Source organism: Siphateles boraxobius, unplaced genomic scaffold, assembly GCF_051911475.1.
Source record: "Siphateles boraxobius isolate OS27281-9 unplaced genomic scaffold, OSU_SipBor_1 25, whole genome shotgun sequence".
Taxonomy (NCBI): Eukaryota; Metazoa; Chordata; class Actinopteri; order Cypriniformes; family Leuciscidae; genus Siphateles; species Siphateles boraxobius.
This window is the reverse complement of record NW_027508866.1, coordinates 22,076,136-22,104,110: the sequence shown is the minus strand read 5'-3', so window position 1 is coordinate 22,104,110 and position 27,975 is coordinate 22,076,136. Positions and strand designations below refer to the sequence as shown.

The following is a 27,975-nucleotide window of genomic DNA, read 5'->3' as shown; positions in this document are numbered from 1 at the left end:
CTCACCTTTGATTGGATTGGCCAGCTCAGTAATGACCAGCCTTGACAATATTCAAATGTAAATATTGGGCTGGGGAGGCGGCTACAATTTGGCAATTTCTAGTTATTTTGGATGGTGGTTCCTAAATACAAGCAATAATAATATTCTCACTAATCACTGGTATTAAACTAGACATTGCTGGTTTTAAGGAAAAAGCAGTTGCATTTATTATATATTTGAACAGAAAATCCTTTCATCAGGACTCAAAAAGTGTTTACACATATTTAAGCAATCAACAGCATATGAACATGTAATTGAACAAGAACTTGAGGTTCAGGAAACGTGTCTGCATCTGGCGCGTCTGAGGAAGGCTTTCTCTCTCCACTTGTTTGGCTGCAGCATGTGGGGTCCGTTGTGAACACAGAGGATGGTCATCTGCTCTGCGTACTGCAGGTTCTGCAGCAGCTACAACACACACACACACACACACACAGTTACACACGCACATCAGTGAACACGTCACACACAACCTTATTCAGGAAACCCACCTTAGGAGTGATGAAGAAATACTGAGATGTGTTCACACCGCAAGCGCTTCTCACGACAATGTCAAACACTCGCCTCTCGTTGACTGGGTCCATCCCCTGCACACAACAACACACACAAGAGTCACACACACTCCACCTGAGGAACAGAGAAACATAATACCACAACTATACTAGATGTTCTTCTACTAAGGTAATTGATTTGATACGGATTAAGAGTGGCCTTGCTCTCTCGTTTCATACAAATGCTGTCATTTTGCGACTATTGCTTTTAAACACTGCAATGGATTATAACAAACCGGAACGATTTTTAATTAGTTTCATCTCAGATCAATATCCCCATAATTATTTATGCGGTGAAATACCGTGCAATAAGTGTTATGACTGTACCGTATCTCTTAAATTGCAGCTGAAACTGCTTTCTCCGTGGAAGCTTTGCGTTCAAAGAGCTAATAAAACATTTTGACTCAGATCAATATTTCATGAGTAATTATTTACTTATGTGGCAAGTAGCCATATAATATGCGGGATAATGTATTATGTACATCAGTTCCGGCTGCTGGTCTTTCAAAGAGGGGAAGCTGTATTAATGAATGAATGAAGAAACGATCTAAAAAAAAAAGATATTAAACTCGACAGAGGAAATGTGGGAATGATGTTAAACTGAAACAAGGAATGTGGTGTATAATTGTGTGCAATTTATGATGAAAATTGGTTAGCAATTTTGCCAAGCAAATACCAAGAAACAGGTTGCAGCAGTTTGTGTTTCGACTACACTTATAAAATCCGCGACAGGACTGAGCTCGAATAGCTTCAGCGTCAGCGACGTTTTATAGAACAAAATCGCTGTCAATCAAAAGGAGTCTTTAAACCTCCAATCATCACGCAGAAGCCCGGAGTCCAGCCCCGCCCAAATGAACGCTCGGCTTCAACAGGGAAAAACACTGTAGCGCTCCGGGAATCTATAAGAAGGAAATCAAGTCTACTTTTTTAACATTATAGGGGAAGCCGAGCTTCCCTTGCAGTCTTAAAGAAATCCCCACTGATGTACATCCAGCCGGTTGTTATCGCAGAATAAACGCTTTCAGACCGATGCAAGATCACCCTGTCGGGGTTTATTCTGCGATAACAACCAGCTAGATGTACATTATCCCTTACTTAACAATACTAGACTGACACCAGTGTTATTTTAGTATTATTGAGATACCACTATAGTTTTAATTAGTAGTTCGAATTAGATTTTATTTTTTGTATTGTAGTTTTAGATATTTTAGTACACAAGTTGAACTAAACAGAAATGAGAATTGTTGCTTTTTAAATAAAAGAAGTTTGAATGCAAGTTAAGATTTTATTTCAGTTCATTTTGTTAATAGTTTTCTTTTTAGTTTCTATAATAACCCCGAGACCTGATTGAACGACTAAAGGTGTCCGTCTGGTGCACGTTTATCATTATACGCCTTTAGATCTTATGTAGCCGCGGCCCTTTTCGTTGTCTTCTGTCGTCCGGTTTGTATTTCCACAGCATGAAACAAAGAACCGCTCGTTTTAAAATCTTCCTGCTCTAACTGACATTTGTTATGACATCCGCTTCAAACATTACAATGCTAATCCTTATAACCTTCATTAAAGTCCCTGTAGAGGCAATTTAAAAAAAAAAAAATTCTATTGTATTGCTAAATGATGGCAACTTTCCCGTGAGTGGGCGTGGTTTCAGCGCAGCCAGCGGACACGCCCCCAGCGTTTGAGAGCAGAGACTACTGCTCATTTTTTCAACATTTTGATAACTTATTCTATGTACTTGCCGGCTTTTTTTATTATTCAAATTTGGCTGGGTGGCTAATAACACATTTTTCTGTGGTGTGACAAATTTTGACTTTACAGGGACTTCAACTCTACAAGAAGTAAATCCAGTTCGACAGCAATGCCATAGAAACATACAAAATTGTCGAGATGTCTGTGCGCTTGTTTCTCTGGAGCATGAGGTCTATCTGAAAGAACTTCACCTGGTTGATCTCGTCCACCACTCTGAAGGGGCATCGGTTGAGCTCCTGCAGGGCCATGAGGTACAGCATGGTGGACACACTGCGCTCTCCTCCGCTCTGATGGTGTGGCGTGAGCTCGTGCATCTGCGCATTACTGCGAAACTTCACCTGGATGCGGATGCCGTACTTGTCATACTCCTCCTGAAACACACGTTCACAATGCTACGTTTGCTAGAGTCTGACACCCCGTGTTATGTACAAATTGAAAGGGAGGCTTTCCAAACGATCAAAGAAAGGAAACTTTGCTACCACGTACCCTTAAAAGTGAAGCATGTTCATGTTAAAATGCATTCTCTCAACACAGTAATATTAGTAAGCCACTCATGGGTTTATGTCCCCCAGAAGTGTAAACATTGAGCCTTGAGATCGGTCTGCTCAGATCTGTCAATCACTTTTTAGCTCAACCTATAGCAAGAGTTTGGGGGCGTGGCTTCAGTAGCAGGCGGAGCCAGAGGGTGTTTAACAGGGCTGGACTGGGACAAAAAAAAAACTGGCATTTTGGCCCAGACCGGCCCACTACATATGATCATAAACACAACCGATCTTTGCACGCCATTGAACATGTATACCAACTCCTATTCCTTAAAAACACTAATACTATGTAATGAGCGAGTAGGAATGAGTAAGAGTTAACAGACTAAACAACTAATTATAAAATACAATTGAACTATACTCCACAGAGATGAATCCTAAAACAAGTTATAAGCTGCATTAGTATAGCAATACCAGTGTTTCCCACAGGATTTTTGGTAAATCTGTGGTGAGTGGACCTCTGTCCCTCTCTGGGTTCAGGGGTCATGCTCCCCCGTAAAAAAAAAAAAAAGGTGTGCTTTTTAATGTTAAATTCATCAATCTGGTGCACTTTGAGAGTTAAGAATTAAGAGCTCCAACCCATAATCAGTGTGCAAATTGAACAAAGAAAAACTCAAATCTCTTTTAGTTTTGATACTGTGTCTGTCTACATTACACTACTACATAATAATAGTTATATTAATCCCATGACAGTAATAGCCATGTTGTAAAACAAATGCACTGAAAAATAAAAGAAACTTTCATAATTACTTTTGTACTAATTTCTATATTTGAAAGAGATAAACACATGATCTTTTATTTTTGACGGAAACTGCGTTGAGCTTTTATTTTGGCAGAAAACATGGTTTACAAAGGCGTCTCATTACAATTCTAGTAAAATGCGTAATCGTCAACTATGCAGATGTGGAAATATTGCGTAACTGGGTAATGGGTTCCTACACTCAGGAACACAATATAGCCTAAGTGTTCTGAAAGTAGCCTAGTTCTGCTTACCACAGTTCTCTACACTCACTCATTCTCTCCTGATCCTCCGCACTATCCTCATCAGACACTTGAAGGTCCTGTTTCTTTTTTTCCACGCTATTTCTCTGCACATTCCTTGCGTTTCTTCTCCATCTCTCTGACTATTTTGACAGATACACACTGACACTGCACGCTGGCTGAGAGCCCAGAGGGGGAGGTGTTTAAAGATGTGATTGGGCCAGCCCAGTGTCAATCAAAAAAAGAACCAATGGGCCGCTGATCTACGCGTTTCATGGGCCGGTCTGTGAGAAAAAAAAAACATGTATATAATATATAAAAAAAAATTAAAGTATGAGTAGGGCCATTTAAAATCCGTTTTATTTTTTTCCAAATTCCGTTTTACTTTTTCCCAAATTCCGTTTTAATTTTGGGGAATTCAGTTTTTTTTTACCCTTTACTGTTATTTTAGTCGTAAAAAGAGTGTGCTTTTAATGTTAATGATTAAAATGTACACAAATAAAACAGGAATGACCTTAAATTTATTGAGGTAACAAACATCACATTTACTTCTCAGGACAAATAACGTTACTGCATGATGCAAACACTACACTCGAAGTATTTCAGGTAACAACAAAATATCAACGGTTATGAGCTTTAAATTGTCCAGTAAAATAAATTATATTAGTTTCTATAAGTTTAAATAAAAGTCACACTCAGTCTCTCTCTCGCGCACTGTAAAGCACGCTTTCAGGCACACTCGTCGTCTCTCTCGCGCACTATCGAGTGCGCTCTCGGACACACTCGGTCTCACTCACGCAGTGTCGCTCGCAGAGTTCGCTTCGCTTTTGTCCAGTGCACGGAGGGGAGGAGTTGTGTGTGTGTGTGTGTATGTGAGAGAGACGCGTGAGTGACAGAGACGGAGGGTAAGCAGGGAAAGGAAATGCAACTGAGGGCTTAGCGTCAAGTTTCTTAACTTTTTCGCCGACGAAAGCAGAGCGTGGACAGCCGCTTCGCCATGCTTTCATTGTTTTGAAAGGAGAGACGGCAGCTGAAATGACAGGAGGGGTTGTGTCACCCAGATTTGCTTCCCCCGGTCTGCATTCTCCCCAGACATACGTTCTTCTCCCACACAAAAACAATTTCATTCCAAATATGTAAAATTCCACATTAACACTAGATTCCGCGTTAATTTGGCAATTCCGCGATTCCGTGATCGCGGAAATTATAGGGCCCTATATGAGATGTATTGGCCCAAAAAGCACATCAGCGCACCGGGAAAGTGCCCGGTCTTCCCGATGGCCAGTCCACCCCTGGTGTTTAACCGCTTTGGGTCCATAACTGATGCATTACATGGGAGAGGACATTCAGCTTCGGCTACAGGAGTGCAAGCCAAAATTTACTGCATTTAAACAGTTCATGAACATGTCAAAGTGAACGAGGCTTAGAAATGGTACGTGCTACAATGGACTCTTCAATACTTTGAAAAAAGCATCATCATTCTCCCGTTCTGATGTACCAGTTTATTAACTGTGTATTTTGACATGTCCAGTGAATCTGTTGATGAGAGTATCTTTCCCAGTGTCTTTAAAACTGCAGTTATAATCCCAATATACAAATCTGGAGGTAAAAATGAAATAAGCAACTACAGGCCTATTAGCATAATGCCTGTAGTATCTAAAATTCTCGAGAAAGCCATTATAGAGCAGCTAACCGATCACTTCGACCGTAACAATTTGTTGCACCCCATGCAGTTCGGCTTTAGATGCAATCATTCCACCGACGCAGCCTGCTGCTATCTGATGGAAAATATAAAGGCCAGCTTGGACGGAGGGGGCACGGTGGGTGCCGTGTTTTTGGACTTACGAAAAGCATTTGACACGGTAAACCACAGTGTCCTCCTGTCTAAGATTTCTAAGTATAATCTGTCTATAGAGACATTGCATTGGATACAATCATATCTTGCAAATCGGATGCATTGTGTGAGGGTAAAAAATGTGTTGTCCACTCTGAAGCCAAGCACAACTGGGGTCCCGCAAGGATCAATTCTGGGACCCTTGTTGTTCAGTATTTACATTAATGATCTCCCGGCTGTGTGCAAGGGCGTAGACATCATCATGTATGCAGATGATGCTGTCATCTACACACATGGGAGGGATATGGAGCAAGTAGCCACTAAATTGTCCTCAGCTATACTTTGTATTTATACTTTGTACAAAATAAGTAATTGGCTAAAAACTTCTTGCTTAACACTAAATACTAAAAAAAACTGTTGGAATGTTTTTCGCTAAGTCAAACAAAGTAAAAGATATGCCTAACATCTATTTTAATGGGCAAAAAATTACCATCGTGACAGAGACTGAATATTTAGGTGTCCATCTAGATCAAACGTTAAGTTTTAAAAAACATTAAAAATAATGTCTAATTCCATTAAATATACTATTTCTATTTTTAAACATATTAGGAATAGTTTGACAATTGAGGCATCTTTCATGTATTTTAATGCCATGATGTCTTCTCACATCACTTATTATTTGTCCTGTTGGTCTCAGGCTGACGAGACCACACTTAAACCGCTCAGATCAGTCTATAATCAGGCGTTAAAGGTGCTTGACAGAAAAGCCCCTCGCTATCATAATTGCAATATTTTACATAAATACAAAGTATTAAGTTTTCATTCCCTAATTCAATTTACAAATTTGAGAACTGTTTTAAAAATTATTAATAACCTTGCTCCACCCTCAATGAAAAAATTCATGAAACTTTATTCGGAACAAATGAACCGAACATCCCGATCCACTGTTCACAGAAATCTTGCTATCCCGAAAAGATCCTCCGCCTTTGCACAGACAGCTTATTCATTTAAAATCATTAAACAATGGAACCAACTCCCCAACAGTTTAAAGCTGTCTATAGATCTGAACCATTTTTCTCAAAACTTAAAGAAATATATCCTTGAGAACCAGCTGTGTCAGCATCAGCATATTTAATGTATATATTATGGGTAGAGATGGTCTTTTGATTATGTTCTCTCATTTTGAACATCCGTTTTTATATGACCTTCGTTGACTAATATTATATGTAGCCTATTTGCCATTATTATTACTATTGATAGTGGTTTTGTAATGTAATGTTTTAAAAATTGTGTGCACCTGCCCGGGGACTGCGGATGAAAATTAGCTTCGGCTAACTGGCACAAAACATCTTTTTGCAAGATAAATGTATTTTGTGCATTGTCCCTGATAAATAAATAAAATTTAAAAAAAATATATTTTTTTTAATTGTTCGGTAACGCAGCGCTGTTTTACTTGGCCAAAACAATCATACAACATGCATTTGAGTGTAACAAAGGATAATGTAAGTACACAGGTCAACAAAATATATAATACTGTTCTAGTAGTTTTGGGATATTTAAATCAGAATTTTTTTTTTACACATATTGTGCCTTTAATATAAAACATGTCTCATGTTAAGGTCAATGCACTTGGATTATGCACTTTCCGTGCAGCAGCTCACTCTGTGTCCTCCGCTATTTTTCAGATGTGCTCTTCATTTCAAACTACTGTGTATAAATGGTATTGCCATATCCTATATCAATTATAAAATTTATATTTATATTATCGTACAAACTCTATGCACCACCAAGTCCTGGGTGCCACTAGTGTTGCAAAAACTACATACAACCCGGCAAGAAAGCATCAACCAACACCAACAGCGGCCAACAGGGGTAACGTTGATGTGACAGAACCCGACAAGGTGTCTTGCTGTCGGTTGGCTTCTGCCAGAGAAATGTGAACAGACCTTTACAATCGCAATTACTGCAATACAAAATACAGCCACCAAAATAACATCATTCAACAGAACAGAAGTCTCACATGACAGAGTATTGATCAGCTGTTGCGTAATGAAAGTGTGTGAGAACTTCAGAGCCAATGATGGTTGGTGATACTGTTGAAAAGTGGAGAACGTGTCCTCACCTCATTCTCCGAGTGCAGATCCACCTCTCCAGCGCACTGCATAGAGCGGAAGAAATCACTGAAGCGCTCGTTGATCTGATCCACCAGCAGCTTCAGAGGATTCAGCCAGCGCTCTTTCGCCTGGAAAACACATCAACGTGTTTGGTTACTCTTCATCTGTTTGCATGATGAGGATGTTTGTGTGAGGTGGGACGCACCTCAGCGATGTTTCGTCGGTAAGTGGTCAGATCGTTGGTCTTGTCGTCCAGCTCCTTCTCCATGTTCTGAATCTCCTGCTCGCGTCGGTTATATTCCTCCACCACCTGAGAGTCAAGACCAGCAGCGCATCAAACAGGGTAGGAATCAACAACAGCCCTTCTCCTCTTCATTAGAATTGAAAATATGGAAGTATGTATACTGCTAACTCCAGCTAGGAAGTGGTTCGCTATGGAAGACTACACTCAGAATGAGATACTGGGCAATTAAGTGCATCAGAGAGGTTTGATTATAATTTGAGGGGTTTCATGTAGGCTACAAATGCACACTTCAGAGGATCTGACAGCTGGATTCATCAAAGGTCGCAAGGTTCGTGGAATTAAATAATAATTAGGTATTCAAAGACTTGTTTCAATCATATAAATGTGTATTTGCTGGATGCAGACAGTGGATTAGAAAGTATTATACCGTTGGCCAGTTAATTACTTATAATAGAAAGACAAATATTTCTTTGTATACCGTTTACGTTCTGTTTAACAGCTCGTAATTTATTAGACAGATCTGTCAAACAAAGACAGTAAACTTATGAAGACGTTGAATGGGAGATCAGGCAATGGGTTCTCAGCACTTTCAAAATAAAAGTCCCGCTTTTGACACACCGGCCAAAAACATTCAGTGCCGCTGGTTCTGCAAAATCCATAGGGATTAATCCAATAGTCTTTGTTAAAGCATTATAAGCCAAGCCAATCAGCTGCGAGGAGAATCACAACATTACAAACTTTGATGAAGCAAAAAAGTATTTGAAAATCTGACAAAAATACAAGATTGTTAACTTACACAGATTTAGTGAAGGAAAGAACTACAATCCCATGAAGCCTTGCGAACAGCATAATCAGATTAAAAACAAGGCAGAAATATAAAACTACTAATTTAAAAATGTTGATTATATAAAAACAAATATTTTAAGTATTTTGAGGGCATATGGAGACTAGATCACGTCATTTGCAGTGCAGCATCATGGGTAATGTAGTTTTCAGCACACATTTAGCTGTTAAACAATTATTTTAAAATAATGTTGGCTGACGCTTTAACAGAAAGTAAATTCCATCGATTAACAACCTCATAGCTCACAGTAGGAGTTAAGTTATCATTAAAAATCTATTTCCCAATGGAGAAAATTAATAATAGTTTTTACTTCCAGAATCCGACCGTTGCACTCTATATATTCGCCTTGGTGATCACTCGGTCAACCATTACATAATATGCTAATTCAATTTAATTATAGCAACTGAGATGCATTTGGGGGGAAATTGCCATCAGAAATTGCATATTTTCAATCAATTAGGCTGCAAGAACAATTTGGAATTGAAATTCTGTTCATTTGCAAGATGTACATGGTTATCAGAGGATATTGATGATCCCAAAACGGTCAAATATTGAGGAAAATATTAGGCCATTAGAGCTCTTTAGGCCATCATATATGTCATGTTGGAAATCAAGAAACTATTCTTATTCAGAACGGTTCCTCTTTTCAAGACTTCCAGTGTGACTTGAAGTTAGGACTGGTTAGTAAAATTTTTAAAGGCAGAGGTTAGGCAGAGTGTGAATGAGCTGATGTGTCGTTCTCACAGCATCACTGAGGCCGGTGAAGCACTCCGCTCTGGTCTTCTCTTCATTCAACATGGCATCAATCTCATCCAGTGTATCAGGCAACTGGCTGAAGGCCTGGAAGGAAACCACACACACATAATGTTGTGAAATAATGAGTTAAACACAGAATGGAGGACAGGTGTCTGAGGTAGATGGAGCTCACTGCATGTAGTTCCTCTGGGACCGCCGTCTCTCCAGGGATCATGTTACAGATCTCGCTGGCCCTCCTCATCAGGGTCTTGCATGTGTTCAGCAGATTGTTCTTTATCTGGTCCAGCTTGGTATATGCCACCTGTGCAGACACACAGACACATGTTCTGGGGTCTTACTGGGCACCATTCATCAGTGGGTCAGGAAGTTTTCATTAACGAAATCAAAATCAACTAGGAATGCACCGATATGAAAATTCTGTCCGATACGGATAATTTGTTATTTTGAAAGCTATACCGATAACCAATATATATTAGCCAATAAATCTAAATCCAAATTATGAAACATCTTTTGAGAGCCTGATTCCAAAAACAAAAGTCTCACCATTAAAATCCTTGTCCCAAGCACACAATTATAATGATGTTCTCATAATTCTATGTAGCCTGTATGACAGACTTGCGCTGCACGTGTTTACACTTTACTCTATTTTCCTTTTTTGAAGTAATTCCAATCATATTTCAAGCAATTCAAAACCATCACAACGAACAGTGCACATCTGAAGTGTCTCAGCTGAAGGAAATTATCTATCGGCTTTAATATATCCGCCAAAATTTCTTATTGGGCCAATAACGATTACATGAAAAATTAACAAATATAAGCCGATATATCGTGCATCCTTAAAATGATGCCTATTATCCTCAATAATTCAAATTTTCTACCTGAAAATAAAGGGGCCATTTATACAACATGTTTTGTGGTTAAGTTGAAATTCTTTTAACCTGAGCACAAAAGACGTGAGCGCAGCGGTCAAACATAAAAAACAATGGAGCAGTAGCACAGTTTATATACTTTTATATTCCTTAATTTCTTTGTTCAACATCACATTTGTTTGGAAGACATGTTAGAAGTGAGACGGGTCTGACCTCTGCTCGCTTGAGTTCAGATGAACCGTCCCTGCAGTCCGTCTCCAGTTTGGTTTTCTCAGCGGAGAGACCGGCGCTCTGGAGAGCCAAGTACACCTTCTCCATACTCAACCTGGCCTTCATCTACACACACACACACAGTCATGAGACAAAGAACATCAGAGCGTAGAAACCAACATGCAGAGAGCACAAACACACCTGCATGTGACTCAAATACTCCTGCATTATGGCAACTTTCTTGTTGTTAACAGCAGCGATCTTTGCATTCGTTTCCTCTTCAATTGTCTGCAAGTTGATCTCACTCTGCTCCATCTGCCTCAAGCTACACAGAGAGAAAAAGACAAAAGTAAAAAAGGTATTGTTCATGTCTGTAACAGAGTGTGGGATGAGAAAGTTTGATTTGAACAAACCCTTCACCCAAAGTTTGAGCAGTAGCAATGAGACGCTCGCCTTAGCAAACACCACTACTCATATAAAAGAAGAAAAACGCATGAGTGGTTTTGGCAGTAGGTACCTGTCCTGTTTTGTACTGATTTTCTGCTCCAGTTGTCTCTTCTTGCCTTTCTGCTCAGACAGTTTCTTCTTCTTAGCACGCAGCTCATTATCACGTCTCTCTAGTCGAGCTTGTTGCTCACGAATGGCTGCCATCCGTTCATCAATTCTCTGCACCTGCCGCTCTGCTGCCTGTCAACGAGATGTACAACATGTTTCAGCCCCCTAAAGCTATTTCTTAATGATTTAATGAAAACCAACATTTCACCAACTAAATCAATATATACTCCAACCTGCGGCAGCGTTTAAATCAGTGGTGACAAGAGCTGTTTCTCCTATCAAAGTCTATCAACTTAACTTACACGTAAAATTGGAATAAAAAAATTGGAAAATTGGAATGTAAACAATATAACGTATGTCATGTTCTCTTGCGTTCGGATGCTGGTGTTTGGGAACACAATCATGCGAGACGCTTCTGGGAGGGAATTAAACCAAATCATTCTGATGACAGACTTTGGCTCAGGCATTTCAGAGCAACCAAACCAACATTTGAAATGGCTGTGATGCGATTGGTCCGCTGGTTAGTCATTATCCAATCACATCCACTGTTGAGGCAAAATCACATGGGTTTTTTTGTTGCACATCAAGGGATTTATTCAGTAAATGTGTTTCTATCATAGTTGTCTTCTTATCTGATAAAAAAAAAAAATGTATCCACCTAAATTAAGCACATTTTTTAATGCACATTTTTAGAATATTCCCTCTCTCACTCTCATCTGCTCCTCCAGGTGGCGTCTCTCGTCTGCATCCACGGCTGTGGTGAGGAACTGTGAGGGCCGCAGGGCCGAGTTACTGGAGACCACGTTATTAGAGTAGAAGGACTTCTTCACGGTGTACTTCTCCTCCGCTGTGTAGATCATCCTCAACTGAACCTCTTTGATCACCTGCAAAAGAATGTTTATCTATTTATGTCGGCAACAAAGCTATTTTCAATTAACAAAAAACTATATAAGACATTTCAGGTTAATACAAGATAGAAATTCTATCTTGCACTTGCATTCAGGTGATACTTTTTTAAATACAAACACATTTCTGAATAAAACCGTTACATTACATTTACATTAAGAACATTGCAGTCCAGTAAAAGAAGTCTAATAGTCATTAAAGTTTGACATGGAAGGCATTGATGGTGGTTCTTCGCCTTTTACCTGCCACAGAAAAATACCAGGAAAAGCTCGTAGGACCATATGAAATTAGTTTTATTTTTCCTAAATTCTGTGTTTTCCATTTTAATTCATTTTCATTTAATAATCAAAAAGCATGTCAAATCAATTAAAACTTTTAAAACTGAATCAATTTTAACCAAAAGATTCTGAAATTCTGTGCAATCGGTTTTACGTTTTCTGGATTCCGCTTTATAATTTAAAACAAATTTATGTTCATGTTTTCATGCCCCCATAGAGTGAGATGGAAGACGCTGGATGAAAACATAAATGCTGTGAAAACACAGAAAATGCTTCAGTGTGTGTGTAGTAGATGAAACTGTGATGCTCATTCACACAGACACATGCAGACTGCTGATTCAATAGCTTTTGAGCTTTCAAATTTAGACATTAATCAATAATAAGTGTACAGCCCTACTTTTGATTTATTTATCCAAAACTGGCTGAAATTTAACAGTGAATTCCGTCCACATTTTCTACAACACGGAAACCATAGGGCCCTAAGCTTGCATCTTCTGCCAAATACATGATGTCTATTAGGGTTTTAGGTGGCGTCCCAGGTGAATGAAGGAGGACCCACCTTCTCAATCATATTCTTGGTCTTCTCTGTTCCTACAGGTACATCATTGACTTTGTATTGATGGCACAAGTAACTCATGACTTCCTCAGGAGCATCAAACAGCTCACGCAAGTACGAGAAGAAGCCATAATGCCTGCCAAAAAATAAAATACATAAATGCATGTGCTAAAAATGAACTGAATAAGATGTATTAGTACAGCAGGTCAAGAAGAAGGTGCTACTTTAGAGTCTCGAGTGGTCGTGATGGTGGTCTGTTCGAGCAGGACTCTGTAGGAGCGATGACACTGTTGACTCGTAGCTTCTGTGAGTCTCGCACCTGAGAAAACATGACACATCTTACTGATTTTGCTACCTCTATTATAGATGTTTATTATGCTATTATTTTATTGCATTATATTTTGTTTATTGCTAGAAAATAACATCAATTGTGTCAATTCATATCACATAAATTAAGACTTTAAACTGTAAATAGACATGGTGAATTTTTGTAACAGGGTTTCAAACATTTACAAACTTCATATAAAATGAACAGAAAATTGTTCATGGTGAGCAATCACCATTTTTTCCTCCACTGACCTTTTGTTGTAGGGGTGGGCGATATACCAATTGACACGATTAACTCGTAGAAATTTGTCAATCGGTAGATATTTTGGACTTATTGGTCTTAAAGTGACAGCATCCAAATTTACCTGCTGTAGTTATAATGTTACTCTAACAGAAACAAAAGTGAGAAAATCTCTCACTGCTCTTGACTGAATCACTTTAATAAGAAAAAATATAGTTTCAATTTACACAGTAAAGACTATGCATTTTTTATACATTTGATTATACAATTTCAGGTTGGTCCATTTCATTTGTGTCTTTGTTCTATTGTAGTTTGTTTTCTTTGCATATTCTTTATCACCGTTTACTAGTCTTCAATAAGCTTGAGCTTTTTTTACTTTTCTAGTATTATTTTTTTGTCATATGGAAAATGGTGACAAGTATTATGATAGATGATAGATAACCTTATCTAAAGCAAAAACAACTATATTGTGATATATATATATATTGTTATCGTGAAATAAAATTAGTCATATCGCACACCCCTAATTTTTTTAAATGAAAAAAAGATACTTATTGTGTCCGCTTTATTCTAAGTACTACATGCGGAGCTTCTCACCTCTTCCATGAACTTCTCCATGTCCTGCTGTCTCTGAAAGACGAAGGCTCTTAAGTCGTTTAGAGGGATGTGACTCTCAATGTATTTTGCGTGCCGAGTATCACGGACATTTATCTGCCAAAAAAAAATTGCGAGAACATCAAACTAATCTGCTTGAACAGCCATGTCCAGAAAACAGCAAGTGAATGAGCCGCTGTGCTCTCACCACCAGCATCATGGGTTCGTGGACATTTCCTTCAAAACGCTCACGGTTATTCCTCAGCCACATGTGTAGTGTACAGGGCAGTGTACGTGTCACGAAAACGTCTGCGCAGCATTTCCTCTTTCACCTTCATCATGTCCTCCAGGCTCCTCAGACGATTCTGCAAACCTTCAAAACAACAACCAATAAACTAAACATAAATACAAGACATAAGTATGATGAACTGATGGAATTGATATGCTAAATTCTTGTGGTTTCTCCACTACAGGCAAAGATATAACACCATTATAACTTCAATTATAATTTCCTGTTTATACAACACATTTGTATGTTTTTTTTTTCTATTAAATATTACGTATAAATTCTCCATAAGCTTCGTCTTTATCTCTGCGCAGGTCCAAACTCTCGCCCTCCATTTTTGCTTTTTCTTCCTGGATGGTCCTCAGCTCTGCGTTCACAGCCTCGATCTGAGGCGTGACGTCCTCCATGCTGTTCATGTTCTGCAGCTCCTTCTGCAGGTCTCGGATCATGAGCTGCGTGTGTCCAATCCGCTTCTGCCGGTCCACCTCCTCCGTCTGCTTCAGACTCAGGTCCTGTCTGATGTCATCCACCTAGCGGTTGACAGAGGAGACCGCGATCAGTCAGTGTGTTAATACAGTCTTAATTGGTGTAATAAAGCAGTATTTCTCGACCGGAGGGTCTCAACCCAAAAGTGGGTCGTGGAGTGTGCAGTCAAAGAAACAACAACAAACATAATTCCAAATGTTTTAGTAATGCGGGACTTTTATTTTGAAAGACATGCGTAAAAGCCGTTGACTCTTCAGTCAGACGCAGTTTAAGTAAAGAGTTCCTGAGAAAAACGCATTGTCTTGATTTGCATGTTCATTCTATTCATCAGGATCAGTCTCCATGTGTTTCATCAACAGTTCATGTTAGCAGGGCTTGACATCAACATCCGCCAACCCGCTAAATTAAAACATTTTTCAATTGTAGTCTTTTAAAAAGGCATCTTTTGTGTTGCCAAAAATATAGATTTTTTTTATACTGAAATATCAGAAACGCTTTGAATACTTTTATTCAATTCAATTTTACTCACTTTCTCTTCTCCCATCTCTCCGACAGCGAGCTGACACACAAACCCGCCTCTCCTCACTCACTAATTCCGCAGATTTTGCACTCACACCCAAAGTGCGGAAATTTGACCCAATTTAGCCTCTCAGTACTAAATTGAGTTCTTTTTAGCTGCTTTTGTGCTTAAACATTCAAATACACACTAAATGTCAAAATAGCAGTCTTGGTGAGTATTCACGTGAACAGTCAGTTATGTTTTAAGTGATGGAAACAGCAGTGTAACAGTATAATAGATCTGTGCGTCAGGTCTTAAAGTGACAGCAGCCTAATATTCCTGTTTTCCCCCATGGTCTCGATGTCAAAATTGTGGCCAGTAAAAAATGTTGAGTGGCTAGTAACTTTGGAAAACCACTAGTCACATGTTTCTGGTGAGAAAAAACATTAATGTCAAGCCCTGCATTTTAATATTGTGTATTTACCATGGTAATTGTTGTTTCTGTAACCTTAACCTAAAATACCACTTCAGTTTTACTTTGTGTAATTTTCTATATTTTTGATGAATGTAGTGGCTCATACAAACTTACTAACTTTGTTGTATTAACAAAAACTAGTTATGGACAGCTATTTAATAGCCTTACTTTATACTGTTTATTCATCAGTGTAAACCATTTTTGAGAAATGAATACTTGGTTCAAAGACCTAAAAATTTGGGTCGTGGTTACCATGCTGAGAACCACTGTTATAAAACACTCTCTTAAAATGTTTCATAAGCGGAGGAACCTCTTTCAGAACAAACCTCTTTACTCCTCAGTTCAAGCTGATCATGTTTCTGTTTACATTTCTGTGACACCTCTCTGATACTGGTGGTCTGAAAACAAAACAAAAAACAATGGCATTAATTTAATATACAGGAGGAGATGAAACCGAGAGTTGGAAAGGGTTAGTGATCTGCGCTGACCTTCTCCCTCATCTGCTGCTCGATGGGCTGCAGCTGACTCTCCACCGACCGGATCTTTCTGACCAGTGGCTCCTGGGCTTCTTTCAGCGACTTCAGCTTCCTTTTCATTTCCTCTCTGTCCTTCTTCACAGCCTCCAGCTCTTTACGTGTCGTTTCATACTCCTAAAAATTGGAAACAGAGAATAGTCTAGAAATACATTTAGAGTGCAAACTTGGTTTTATCAAAAGGACATATTTTCACTTAAAACTTGGCAAGTCTTTGTTCAGGTTTCTCTGAGCAATAGGACTTTTTATTGCCATCTATTGGTGTATTGTTTACAGGCACGTGGGCGGGACAATAATCCGCCACTCATATGAGATCCACCAATAGCAAACCACAACCATTCAATCAATTCCCCACGGACAAAATCAATTCCCGCCCTACATTTGATCTTGTTCCAGAAGCCGTTTCACCCTGATATATTTGGCAATAAGGAAGAAAAGACTTCCTTTTTCAGATCAGAACTTCTATTTCATGCCGACTTTAAATTCGCAACTTTATATGGAAGCAAAGCAAGCAACTATAAAAATTCTGAGGTGTCCCAGGTATTTGTCATCAATGATTATTTATTTGACAACCGAAAGTGTCTTATATTAATATTAGGGAGTTATCACCAATGACGTGACTAGTATCCAGTGCACTGTGTAGTCCAACCATAGCGGTCAGTCACCATGAGTGAGGACCACACTTATAATGAGGATTCATTTCTCTCAGGAAAGCTTTTTAGCATTAATGCAGCAAAAAGAAACAAAGAATGTGCACAATCATGACTTATGATCAATATCAAAAGAAACCTTCCACTCTGGTTTTGGGAAAGTTTAGCCTAGTAAGATGGGACACTTACCACCCAGGGTTTCTTCTTCTCTAGCATCTGGATCCTGTCCAAGTGTCTCTTCTTCATGTAGTAACGTTCCACGTCCAGCTTGTTCCTCTCATTCCTCTGCTTGGCCTTCTCTAGGAAGTTGGCTTTCTCCTTACAGACATTCTTTTCAAGCACCACAAACAGCATGGAGTAAAATGAAAGGCCTAATCGGGACTATAAACACAATATACTGTATTTCAATACAAGAAAAGTGCTCACCTCCAGGTCCCTCTCCTTGCTGCGAAATGTCTTGAGCTCGCAGTGAAACTCATACATTTCTGGTGGGCCAACAGACTTCTCAGTGGCTTCAAGAAGCTCAATCTTACTCATCTTAGCAAACTCACCGACCTTCTCCTGTGATACCAGATCAAAGGCAGAGGATAAATTAGAGGACATTTTGCTGATTATTTTCCTCACATTCACCATTGTTGCAGCTCCACTCTTCCTGGTCTGTCAGTTACACTCTATTTAATTCCTGTCTCTACGAAGCCCCTCCTTCTGAAAAGCACACTGTGCTCTGATTGGTCGGCTGGATCAGTGTGTTGTGATTGGTCAGCTGCTTCGAGTGTGATTGGGAAATGTCCCACCTCTTACCATGGCCGCCATTTTCAACACCACTAACTTACTCAACCAGGCCTCGTCCCTTTATTCAGCGTATGCCTTGGGATGGAATTATTTAAATGAGGAATATTGGTGACGTGTTCGTTCCTGGAAGAAAACTCAAGACTACAATGAAGGCGTTTCAGGGAGTTCAGAAACAGTGCTTACCAAACATGTTCACAAGTCTTTGGGGTCCAAGTTCAAGTCAAGTTTTTGTTCTATTTTAGCAATAGTTCTTTCAGCTAGTTATTGTAATTAAAGAGTTTTGAAATATCAAAACTGATTACTTCTACTTCAAAATTGTCCAATAAAGCACATCAAGTATTGTTTAAATAATTCATTTAAAACACACAATATATATTAGATATATAATTTGGAATTCAGCGACAGTCACAACGAGAAAAAAATAATGCTGTGCATTTAAGCACAGTAGTTCTCAAGTAATGATGGGTAATGTAGTTTTCTCAAGCATTGAAGTCGAACAAGGTCATAAAATGTGTATTGAAGCATAAGCCAGTGAATACTTGGGGAAAAGGACATGGAAACATGTACTTATTGAAATGGTAAGTAATCAAGCCTCTTGACAGCTGTGCAACACCAAAGGTCCCTTTGGATGAATTGATTGCTTTTCAAATTAAAAATTACAAGAATGATCACAAGGTAGGTCGTGGCTATATTATCGTGGCTAATTATTCATTTATATAACAGCACTGCCTTCAGATGCATCACACACATATATAATAACACTGGCTTGGTGTGTTTAGAGATGAATTGTGATTTTTGCTGCTGCATGTAATGAATGAATGAGAAATGAATAGTAAAATGAGGTGTTTCATGCTGCTTGTGTTTTTCATGAGTCTCTGTCTTCAAGTCCATGTCAAGTCTCGAGTCATTGGCTCACAAGTCAAAATTAAATAAAGTAATTATTTTGTAAGGGTGCTCCGATTGATCGGTCGCCGATCATAATCGGCCGATAATTGCTTTGGGATGTTTGATCGGCGGTCTCTATAAAGGCCGATCAAGAAAAGCCGATCAGATGATGCAAAACTCGCGAGACAATTTTTTATGCCTTGGTAAAAAATGGCTTAACCGGTCTGGCAATTCTACAAGGTGTGTGAAAAAGACAATTCATTAGCAATTAATCTGTAATGTTTGTACCATGCCGCTGCCCGCTTGTCAAACTGTGCAGCCTCTCCGTTCAACCCGTAAATAAACCCATCGATCCGCAAACTATGTTTGACTTCTTAAATGGTCTAGCGGTAGATCCTTTGCCAAGCGTGTCAGAGAGGTTGCGGGTTCTCCGCACTCAAATAGTTTTTTTTCTCTCATCAAAACAGTATATCAAGCAGGGACACGTTTGTGTGCTTTTTATTTTGTGATTTCGCCGGAATGAATGAGTCTCCACAACGACGATAGATTGAAGCGCGCGTCCGAGTGAAGACTGCGCGCGAGCCACAGAAAACGCTGTATCCATGACACCGATCACCGCAGCAACAAGCGCTCAGCTTGAGTTAAAAACAACAATACATTTTAGCGCTAGATTTCTTATTTAATAGCGAACTAAATTAATGCTCTGCTAGTTAACTGGAGATGTTTTATTTATTTGTATTAGGTACATCCGTGCCTCAATGTTACAAAAATTGGTGGGGGGACAATATCGATCCTTAGAAACAGTGGTGGGACACGACTTCACTGGATCTAAACTAATCAATCTAACCATAGATGTGACCGTGGTGTAGGGCTGGGCGATAAATCGATAACGATAATTATCGCGATATGATTTTTCTCTATAAAACGATATCAAGAGTTCGATAAATGTCGGAACGAAACTCATTTGAACCGCGCGCCACACGGACCATTTATCCGGTCGGCTCAAAGTCCAAACGGCAGCACAGCGCAGCACGAGCTCACGAGAGCAGACGCGTTTACTCTGATCGGTCTCTGTCTCGAGATCCAGTGAGAAGCGTTTGAATTCAGCGAAGAACACAAATGTCTCAGTGATTTAAACCAGTTTAAAGGCAGATGAAACGGCGAGGACAAACAGGAGAAACACTGTGTGAAATGATACAGTCAGAATCTGAATTGATACTGAATCGATTTACCATGGATTTACTGTAACGTTAGCCTGTAATAACTGCACCATGAAATGTAGGATATACATATTGAATAGCATTATATTACGAATGTAGACAAAGTATTAAATGACTAATGGAATATAATTACAGTATTTAATAATCTATTTAGGCTACCGTTTTTCATACAAATACCATGGAAACCATAAAGTTACATTTTGCCATGATAGTGATGTGCTATAGGCTATGCCTGGTTTTATCTGTGGTTATCATGATCTAAATGCATGATACTGGATGACCAATGGTTAATTTTAATAAAACTCAAACAGTCCACAAAAATGTAACCTGTTTTTGTTAATGAACAGAAATTTAACATAGTATTAGCTTGAGTTAGGATGTAGATTTACGGTCAACTCACTGTCAAATATGCATTTTGAGACAAAACATGTAATATTAATATTGCAGCCTGCACTGCAAACTGTGCTGAAGATACATCCCATCAAAGTTAGGCAACACAAACATGTTTCAAGACTTGAAACAATATCCCCCATTAGCACATGCAGAAACTAAGAAATATATTTTTCAAGTCAAATATTTATTTTCTTAAGGAAAAATGACAAATGTTTGAATGTTCTACCTCAGATTTGTGTAATGTTCACCTGTTCGGTAAGTGTTTGTCGTGATATGTTCTCACAATAAAGAGTAGTTTAAAGGGGTCATGAAGTGGCTTTTTTTTTTTAATTATATTGTTGTCTGAGGTCAACTTATGACGTTCGCTTGGTTTTTACATTCAAAAACATCAAAATGAATAAGTAATAGGCTATTTTCTACCCTAGTTTTGAGCCTAGCTCAAAAACGCTCGGTTTTTATGGGCGTCTCGCATTGAAGACTTGGAATAAAACGCCCACTGCTGTGAGTGGATAACAGTTTTGCATAATAATGAGTTTCAACTCACTCGTCAGTGCACGTGGGGGAAATTGTTTTGAAAACTTCCAATGTTGTAAAATGGCAACCGGAATGATTCGCCCATACATGTTCGACCCAGAGTCCGATCCCGAATCGCAGGACAATGAACCAACAACACCTCAAATACAACGGATACTTCAGCCTGTGACAGCGTGGTAAGTTATTGTTAATGCTACTTCTAATGTAGGCTATCTTTAATGTTTTTATAGAAATTTTACTCACATAAGTGTGTTGCACCATTCCTGTCGGATCCAATATAGAAGGCACAGCACCGTTTTTCAATCTTAATCGGTCTGCAAATCCTGTCTCGACCTGTGTCTTGTTTACAAAACAGTCCTCGGCGAAATGAAGCGAACAAACGGACAATGTTTTACCCACATCAGCTGGAACCTCATTAAAAATAAATTTTAACCATGCATTCCTATTGGAATCCAGAGGAAGCTTATGCAGCGACTGTCTTCTTCCACAACCAGGCACTGCACAATATTTAGTAAACGGCATGTTTACTGCTCGGTAGCTCGATCCGGTTTGTCATCACGAGGTAGGCCTATGTTATTTAGCTATGCTTGTAATGCGCGAATCGGTGGGCGGGGCTAAACCGGCCCGGTTGAAGTAGGCGTTGATCTTCTGCGGGGGTGGTGTTTTATCCTCTTTGACGTCATAGTTCCCCAGTTTGAAAAACGAGTCGTTTGCTGAGCCTGATGTCAATAAAAGCATTTATTGGACTAACAAGGACGTTTTCAGTTCTGAAACTTACAGGATATTCTTATAATATGGTGACCTCTTAGATGTCAAAAGCTCAAGGAAAATTTGATTTCTCAGTTCATCACCCCTTTAAAACCACAATTAACGCTCTGGTTTCTACAACTTTCCCTTAGGAGCAAAAATCTGCCTTTAAATTTGAAAGAAACAAAGATTTGACATTTATCGTGATAATTATCGATATCGACTGATATAAAAAAAAATATCGTGATAATTTTTTTTGGCCATATCGCCCAGCCCTACCGTGGTGGCTTTCTTAATCTGTTTAAAATACTTTTGCAAGGGTTCTTGCAAAAAAAGAAAAAATTACCAAAATATTGATGCTTAAGTTGTATTTTTATTTACTTTTATTGCTGTGCACTTAACTAACTGTGGTCCTTTTAAGTGTTTTAGAAAAACTGATGGCTGACTGACTTAAAACATTATTTTGGCTATAGCCTTTTTTGTTGCAGTTTTTAGTTTAAAGTAGTCTAAAGCTAAATTTAAAGACTTATATGTTCTGTCTTTTATCTTTCTTTATTTTATATTCTACAGGGAAGTTGTATTTGTCAAGCCCTAAGCTGTTCTCAATAACCAAGCACAGGCTGCTAATGCTAAGTTAATATGCTGGACATGTTGCTTGCAAATAAATACACAGGTGTCAATTCATGATACGTTGTCTTCTCTTAACCTCTTAAGTGTCATGGGCCCACCGGTGGGCCCAAATCCATTACATATTTAAAACAGTAATAACCTATACTAAACCTAAACTAATCTTGACAAACTATATATCATTTGAAAGCTTACAATCTCTAGTTTCCTTATTTGGTTACTGATTCTCAAAACAAATTACAGAGGAGCCGTAATTTATTAATTTGCAACAAGAATATTTTCATACTCCTAGGCGTGTTCAGACCTTTATTTTGAAATAGCAATGAACATGAAAAATCATGAAAGAAGGGTAGAAACCAGTTTGTTTTCATGCCAAGAGTTCAAAAGATGGCAAGCATTCAATTATTTTAGAAAAAAAAGGTCTGAAAATGTTTTAAATATAAAGAAAAAATAATAGATTCACCATTTGTGATGTGGCCGCGAGCTATAACGCACATATGTGTTCTTTTATGTGTTTATTCAAGGTCTAATTCATATCAAAATCTGCCAAACTTCCAAAACTACTTCTGAATAGGATGTCTACTTTATAAATTGTATGGAAATTGTGAAAATGATGGTTCAGATCACTCAAACCACATATGGAAATGGAGGCGCCCTTATATGGGCAGTAATGGAGTCTGGTTGTGACCTAGTGAAAAAGTTTGGTACTGCGCCCAAACAAAATCTTACTGAAAGCTCATTTCTTGAGATATCAACCTAAAATTTGAAACACAACTTGTTCAGATTTTTGGCTTTGATTTTTTTGCAGTTTAAGAGTTGTCCAGGTTTTGAAAATATATATTTTATATAAAATATGAATAATTAATTTTTTAAATCGTACATTTTCATAAACTCAAACTTCTGTAACTTTTTTTCTGTTTCACTTTCTTAATTTATTTCACTTCTACAAAAATCTGCCAAATGTCTTCTTTAAAACAAGACCAATTTTATGTCTATATTCCAAAGAATTCTTATCCTATACCATTTAAGTTTGGAATGTGCATTTTCATGTCTATTCAAAAAAAGGGGGGTGACACTTAACAGGTTAATTGTAATACTTAATGTACATTGATGTTAAATATAGTTTAATGAATAATGCTACATGATAAATAGAAGGCTTCAAATAGACCCTGTAATCTGTGATCGGTATCGGGTGATACAGCTAGGGCTGGACGATTTTGGCTAAAATCATAATCGCGATTAATCGAACAAGTTACCTCGATTACGATTATTGAACGATTATTTAAAAAAAAAAATCTTTCTCATGTGTCACTGGCAAGGCTTATACTGTAAATATGTTCACGGTTATTTTTTTTAATGAAAGAATGCATAATCCTATCTTTGTGATTCTAAAATAAGGAAACACACAGATAGCTTTTAATGCTTACTTAATAAATATTTCAAACAATTGAATCAAACAAAGCATACCATGCTTGAAATAAAAACGTCTTATAAAAAAGTAATTAAGTTTTAATGTAAAAAGAAAGTTTCCTAAAAATGTAGAAAATAGTTCTTTTTGTAAACAAAATAAATTATTGTAAATATTGCCATCTTAAAAGTAAAATATAACTTGTATAAAACTAAAAAAACGAATCCTTTTCATATTGTGTAGCATTTGTAAATGCTTGTGTTATCGAAACCTGCTTTGTGGAGTGGAGGCACTTGTTGCTGGGCGTTTGTCAGTCTCTCTCTTTTTTCGCGTGTTTCTTTGGTACAAGCGGCTCCTGTTGCTGAGTTGACTCAGTGTTTGAGTTCCCTTTCACACAGAGATTCCGGAAAATACACGGATAAAGTGGCCCGGGATTTGACCCGGGTTCGTTTGACTTTGGTTCATTCACACTGCCAGTGATTTTCCGGAATCAAGAGAGTGCGTTCACACAGACACACACAACCCGCAAAGACACGTGACATGTCCCAGCGGCGTCTATAGTTTGCTTATGAGCTGCGATTTCTCTCGAGAAACCACGCTTGTGCATTTTTTTTCTCTGATTCGTTCATAAACTAGCGCATTACGAACCATTTCATGCTGGCGAACGATCCCGGCTTAGCGCCATCATTACGACACGGCATTGATTATGGCTTTTGTTCACACAGCGCGCGTTCCGGGACTGAACACGGCAATGTTACTATGTCCCCAACCTGGCATCAATCCCGGGTCATGTTTGCGTTCACACAGAAGGTGTTTGTTCTGGCAATTTCCCGGGATCAACGCGCTGTGTGAAAGGGGTGGACGGGGCGGAGTTACGTGACTACACACGCGGTAATATGTTTTAAGGGGAAAGTACATTAACACACAGTGGGCGGAAATATTAATAGGATTAAAAAAACGAAATAACCGACATGGTAAAATTACGTCAGTTATAGGCTCTGAATTTCGGTTTCGATTATTTTTGGATTAATCATCCAGCCCTAGCTTCCAGTAATCAGGGATCGGTGATCGGCCCCAAAAATCCTGATCGGAGCACCCCTATTATTTTGCGACTTAAGTGTGACTCGAGTTTCCATCTCTGGTGCACACTGATATAAGGGGCTTTCGCACCGGATAGTTCTAGGAACTTTGTTATAGGAACTAGCCACCAGGGTGGTTCCCCGAGAACTGATGGTTCCCATAAGAATGTTTTCTGGTTGCATTCGCACCGGCAGTAGGAACTCTGAAGTGGCGTAAGTCGTGCTTGTTGTGGCATTTATTTTGACAGCGCGACAGACCTTTATATGGCGCAGAGAACACCAGAGCCTGATCGCATTCTATTGAACTATTATACGTAGAAAGTAGACAGTAATGAAAAGTTAGTAGCGTATGCCATGTGGTTGATCTCTAGTGTTGCTAGCTGAGCAGAAATTCATAATCATGTTCCTCTTGGTCCCCTCAAAGTTGAAGAGGTTAAGAGGTCCATCTATCACTGTTTTCCATGTTCGTAGAGTTACTTTGTGGAGTAAATATATATGCTATAATGTGTGTGTTTACACAGCCTTTTTAAAAATGGCGGGTGCTGGTGTTTCGCATGCGTTCGGCCAATCAGCGAACAGTAACGTCACGGATAGTTCCTACAGTGCTGGTTTAGACCGACTCTGAAATAGGAGGTAAAATAGTTCCTCCAAAAGGAGTTCCAGGAACTAAAATCGTTCCTAGTTCCTGTGGTGCGAACACGCCAAAATCTGTTAACTTCCGCCAATAGTTCTAGGAACAATGAAAAAGTTCCTCCGGTGCGAAAGCCCCTATTGAGAATAGCTCCCTTTGGAGCGACTTTGTGCTTTGTAACTTTTGCAGACCTTTTCATGCTCAAACAGCAAAATTACACTAAAGAAAGCTGAACATGTAAAAAAGCATATTAGTTCCTCTTAAAAAAATATAAAAAACAATGTAATTCTTCAAAACTTTACAGACATGTTTGTCAATATATATAGTGCAATAAAAGCTCCTCATTATAATAAGAGCACTCACCTGTGGCAGAAACTGACACAGGTTGCCGACCTGAATGTGCAGCTCTTTCACAGCCTCCTCCACAGCCTTCTGACTGGAGTGCTTTTTATTGAGCATCCAGGACGACTGGTTGTTCTCCACCTGGATCTCTCTGGTGATTATCAAGTTTCCACTCGGTCTGAATCTGGACACAAAGATGATATGATCTAATCTATGTCTCTCCAAGGACTTTTGAAAATGGAAATTGAACAAATATATATATATATATATATATATATATATACTTACAACTCAATTTCCACTGAACCTTTATTACACCCTCGCTTCACATACAGACCAACCTAGAACATAAAAACATCTCGTTAATTTATTATTGACAAGTATGTAACAGTGCTATTTTATACTATTATTTATTTATTATTTATTATAATAGCCCTTGTATGTGATAAGGTGTTTCTGAATGTAAAATCTGAAAACTGTATGCACAAAGGAAAACATTTTCAGTATTATACTTTCTTTTTTTTTTAAATGCTAATTAAAGTCCCAGTAAACCGGAAATTGCAACCGACTTCACATATTTCCAAGTGAAAGGGAATATTTGAATAGAGGGCAGGGTTTTACTTCAGCGCACCTCCTCTCCATCCCTCGCTCACAGCAGACTGACGGTTCAGGGAAGTGGTTAAGGATATTCAACACAATCGTCATCAGAGAAGGAACGCTATTCAATTTTCTGATTTTGACTTAAGATTACCACGACAAATTTTTTTCGTGTATTAACTTGCACGGATTAATTGTTCATCAAAAGACTAGTAATGTGCGTTAAAATAAATAAGGTCCATTTTGATTTCATAAAAACTTTGAAGCACTGATTCCTTAAAATGTACATTATTAGAGTTAAATTAAATCTAAAACATTAAATTCCTCATGGAGCCCACATTTCAGTATGTATTAGAGGGAAAATTCTATGTTTTCCTCATTGCATAGAATTTGCATCTATGTAAATACTCCCTTTCTATTAGTATCCCTGCTTATATCATGTAACATTTAAAATTGACTGGCTGTTAAACATTGCAAAGTAACAATAAATAAAAAAAATGCATTCACATATATTTGTGAATACTGTGTGTGTGTGTGTGTGTGTGTGTGTGTGTGTGTGTGTGTGTGTGTGTGTGTGTGTGTGTGTGTGTGTGTGTTTCAAACTACATAGACATGAACATCAGTCTATCTGAGAATCATATTGTGAGCTTTCAAAACTTGAGGTAACGTTACAGTGTATGGAAAGTTGTAGAGTTTATTGTTAAGTGATTGGAAGTGTTCATGACACTTTTACCATCTGAATAAATGTCTGAGGCCTAACAGGAGCTGTGGGATAACATTAGCTCTCGGGAGACTCGCCTTGTCCCCTCGGCCCAGCACGGCTGTTTTCCCGGCCAGGCCCAGGCAGATGGCGCACACGATGCTGGACTTCCCCGTGCCGTTGGCTCCCACAATCATGTTGAGTTTGGGACCGGGGAAAACTTCTGAGTGATCGTATGTGCTGAGAACAGAGATGAGCGTGATTAACAAGCATGATCCAGACTGAATCTGTCAACACTCACAGGACACTTACAGGAAGTTGTGCATGGAGATGCGGACGATGGAGCCCTCCACGAACCCTCCTGCTGCTCCTGCTGGGACATTTGTGCTGGTGGACGGTGTCGCTTCGCGGTTGGAGGGCTGTGAGTTGGTTAATTCGTGGCTTATTCGTTTTCTCTTCTGCGGCAGCTCCATTTCTCTGCCCGTAAATCCCACTGACGGTTGGTATCAAGCAGCCTCACATCACTTTCGTTTCGCGCCTGTGTTGTGAGTAAGTCGCCGTGTGATTGGCCCACAGTAGTCATATGGTGTGTGTGGTGGTGGGGGGCATGCGTTATCTGTTGGTTGTGCTGCTAATAAGCACTAGATGGCAGTAAAGATTTACCCTGCGATAAACTACATTTAGCATACCAACAAACTATTCTTACCAGTTATTATTATACAGCATGTAGTAGTGTATATTGTGCGCAGGACCTGAATTTAATGTAGGCTACTTACATATGACTTTGTGCAGCATTTTGCTTATTATATTGCGCATAAATACTATATTTAGTATACTAACAAACTCAAAGTTATGAACAAACTTTTTTCCAGTAAGGTTAACAGAATGTTCGTTCAATGCTTTC

General features: G+C 38.8%; 1 protein-coding gene across 1 annotated transcript; it reads right to left on the bottom strand.

Annotated features, from left to right (window-relative positions):
• Nucleotides 1-178: 178 nt before the first annotated feature.
• On the bottom strand, nucleotides 179-27,633 carry smc5 (structural maintenance of chromosomes 5). The gene is given in 25 exon segments (XM_077243200.1): nucleotides 179-444; nucleotides 528-623; nucleotides 2,528-2,707; nucleotides 7,816-7,935; nucleotides 8,013-8,117; nucleotides 9,640-9,735; nucleotides 9,824-9,952; nucleotides 10,734-10,856; nucleotides 10,932-11,055; nucleotides 11,248-11,417; nucleotides 11,996-12,169; nucleotides 13,029-13,161; nucleotides 13,250-13,344; nucleotides 14,191-14,304; nucleotides 14,396-14,467; nucleotides 14,469-14,560; nucleotides 14,748-15,003; nucleotides 16,260-16,331; nucleotides 16,422-16,583; nucleotides 17,306-17,446; nucleotides 17,543-17,677; nucleotides 25,796-25,958; nucleotides 26,063-26,115; nucleotides 27,170-27,311; nucleotides 27,384-27,633. Coding segments are annotated over 25 exon segments (3,240 nt in total). The 5' UTR covers nucleotides 27,545-27,633; the 3' UTR covers nucleotides 179-312.
• Nucleotides 27,634-27,975: the final 342 nt, after the last annotated feature.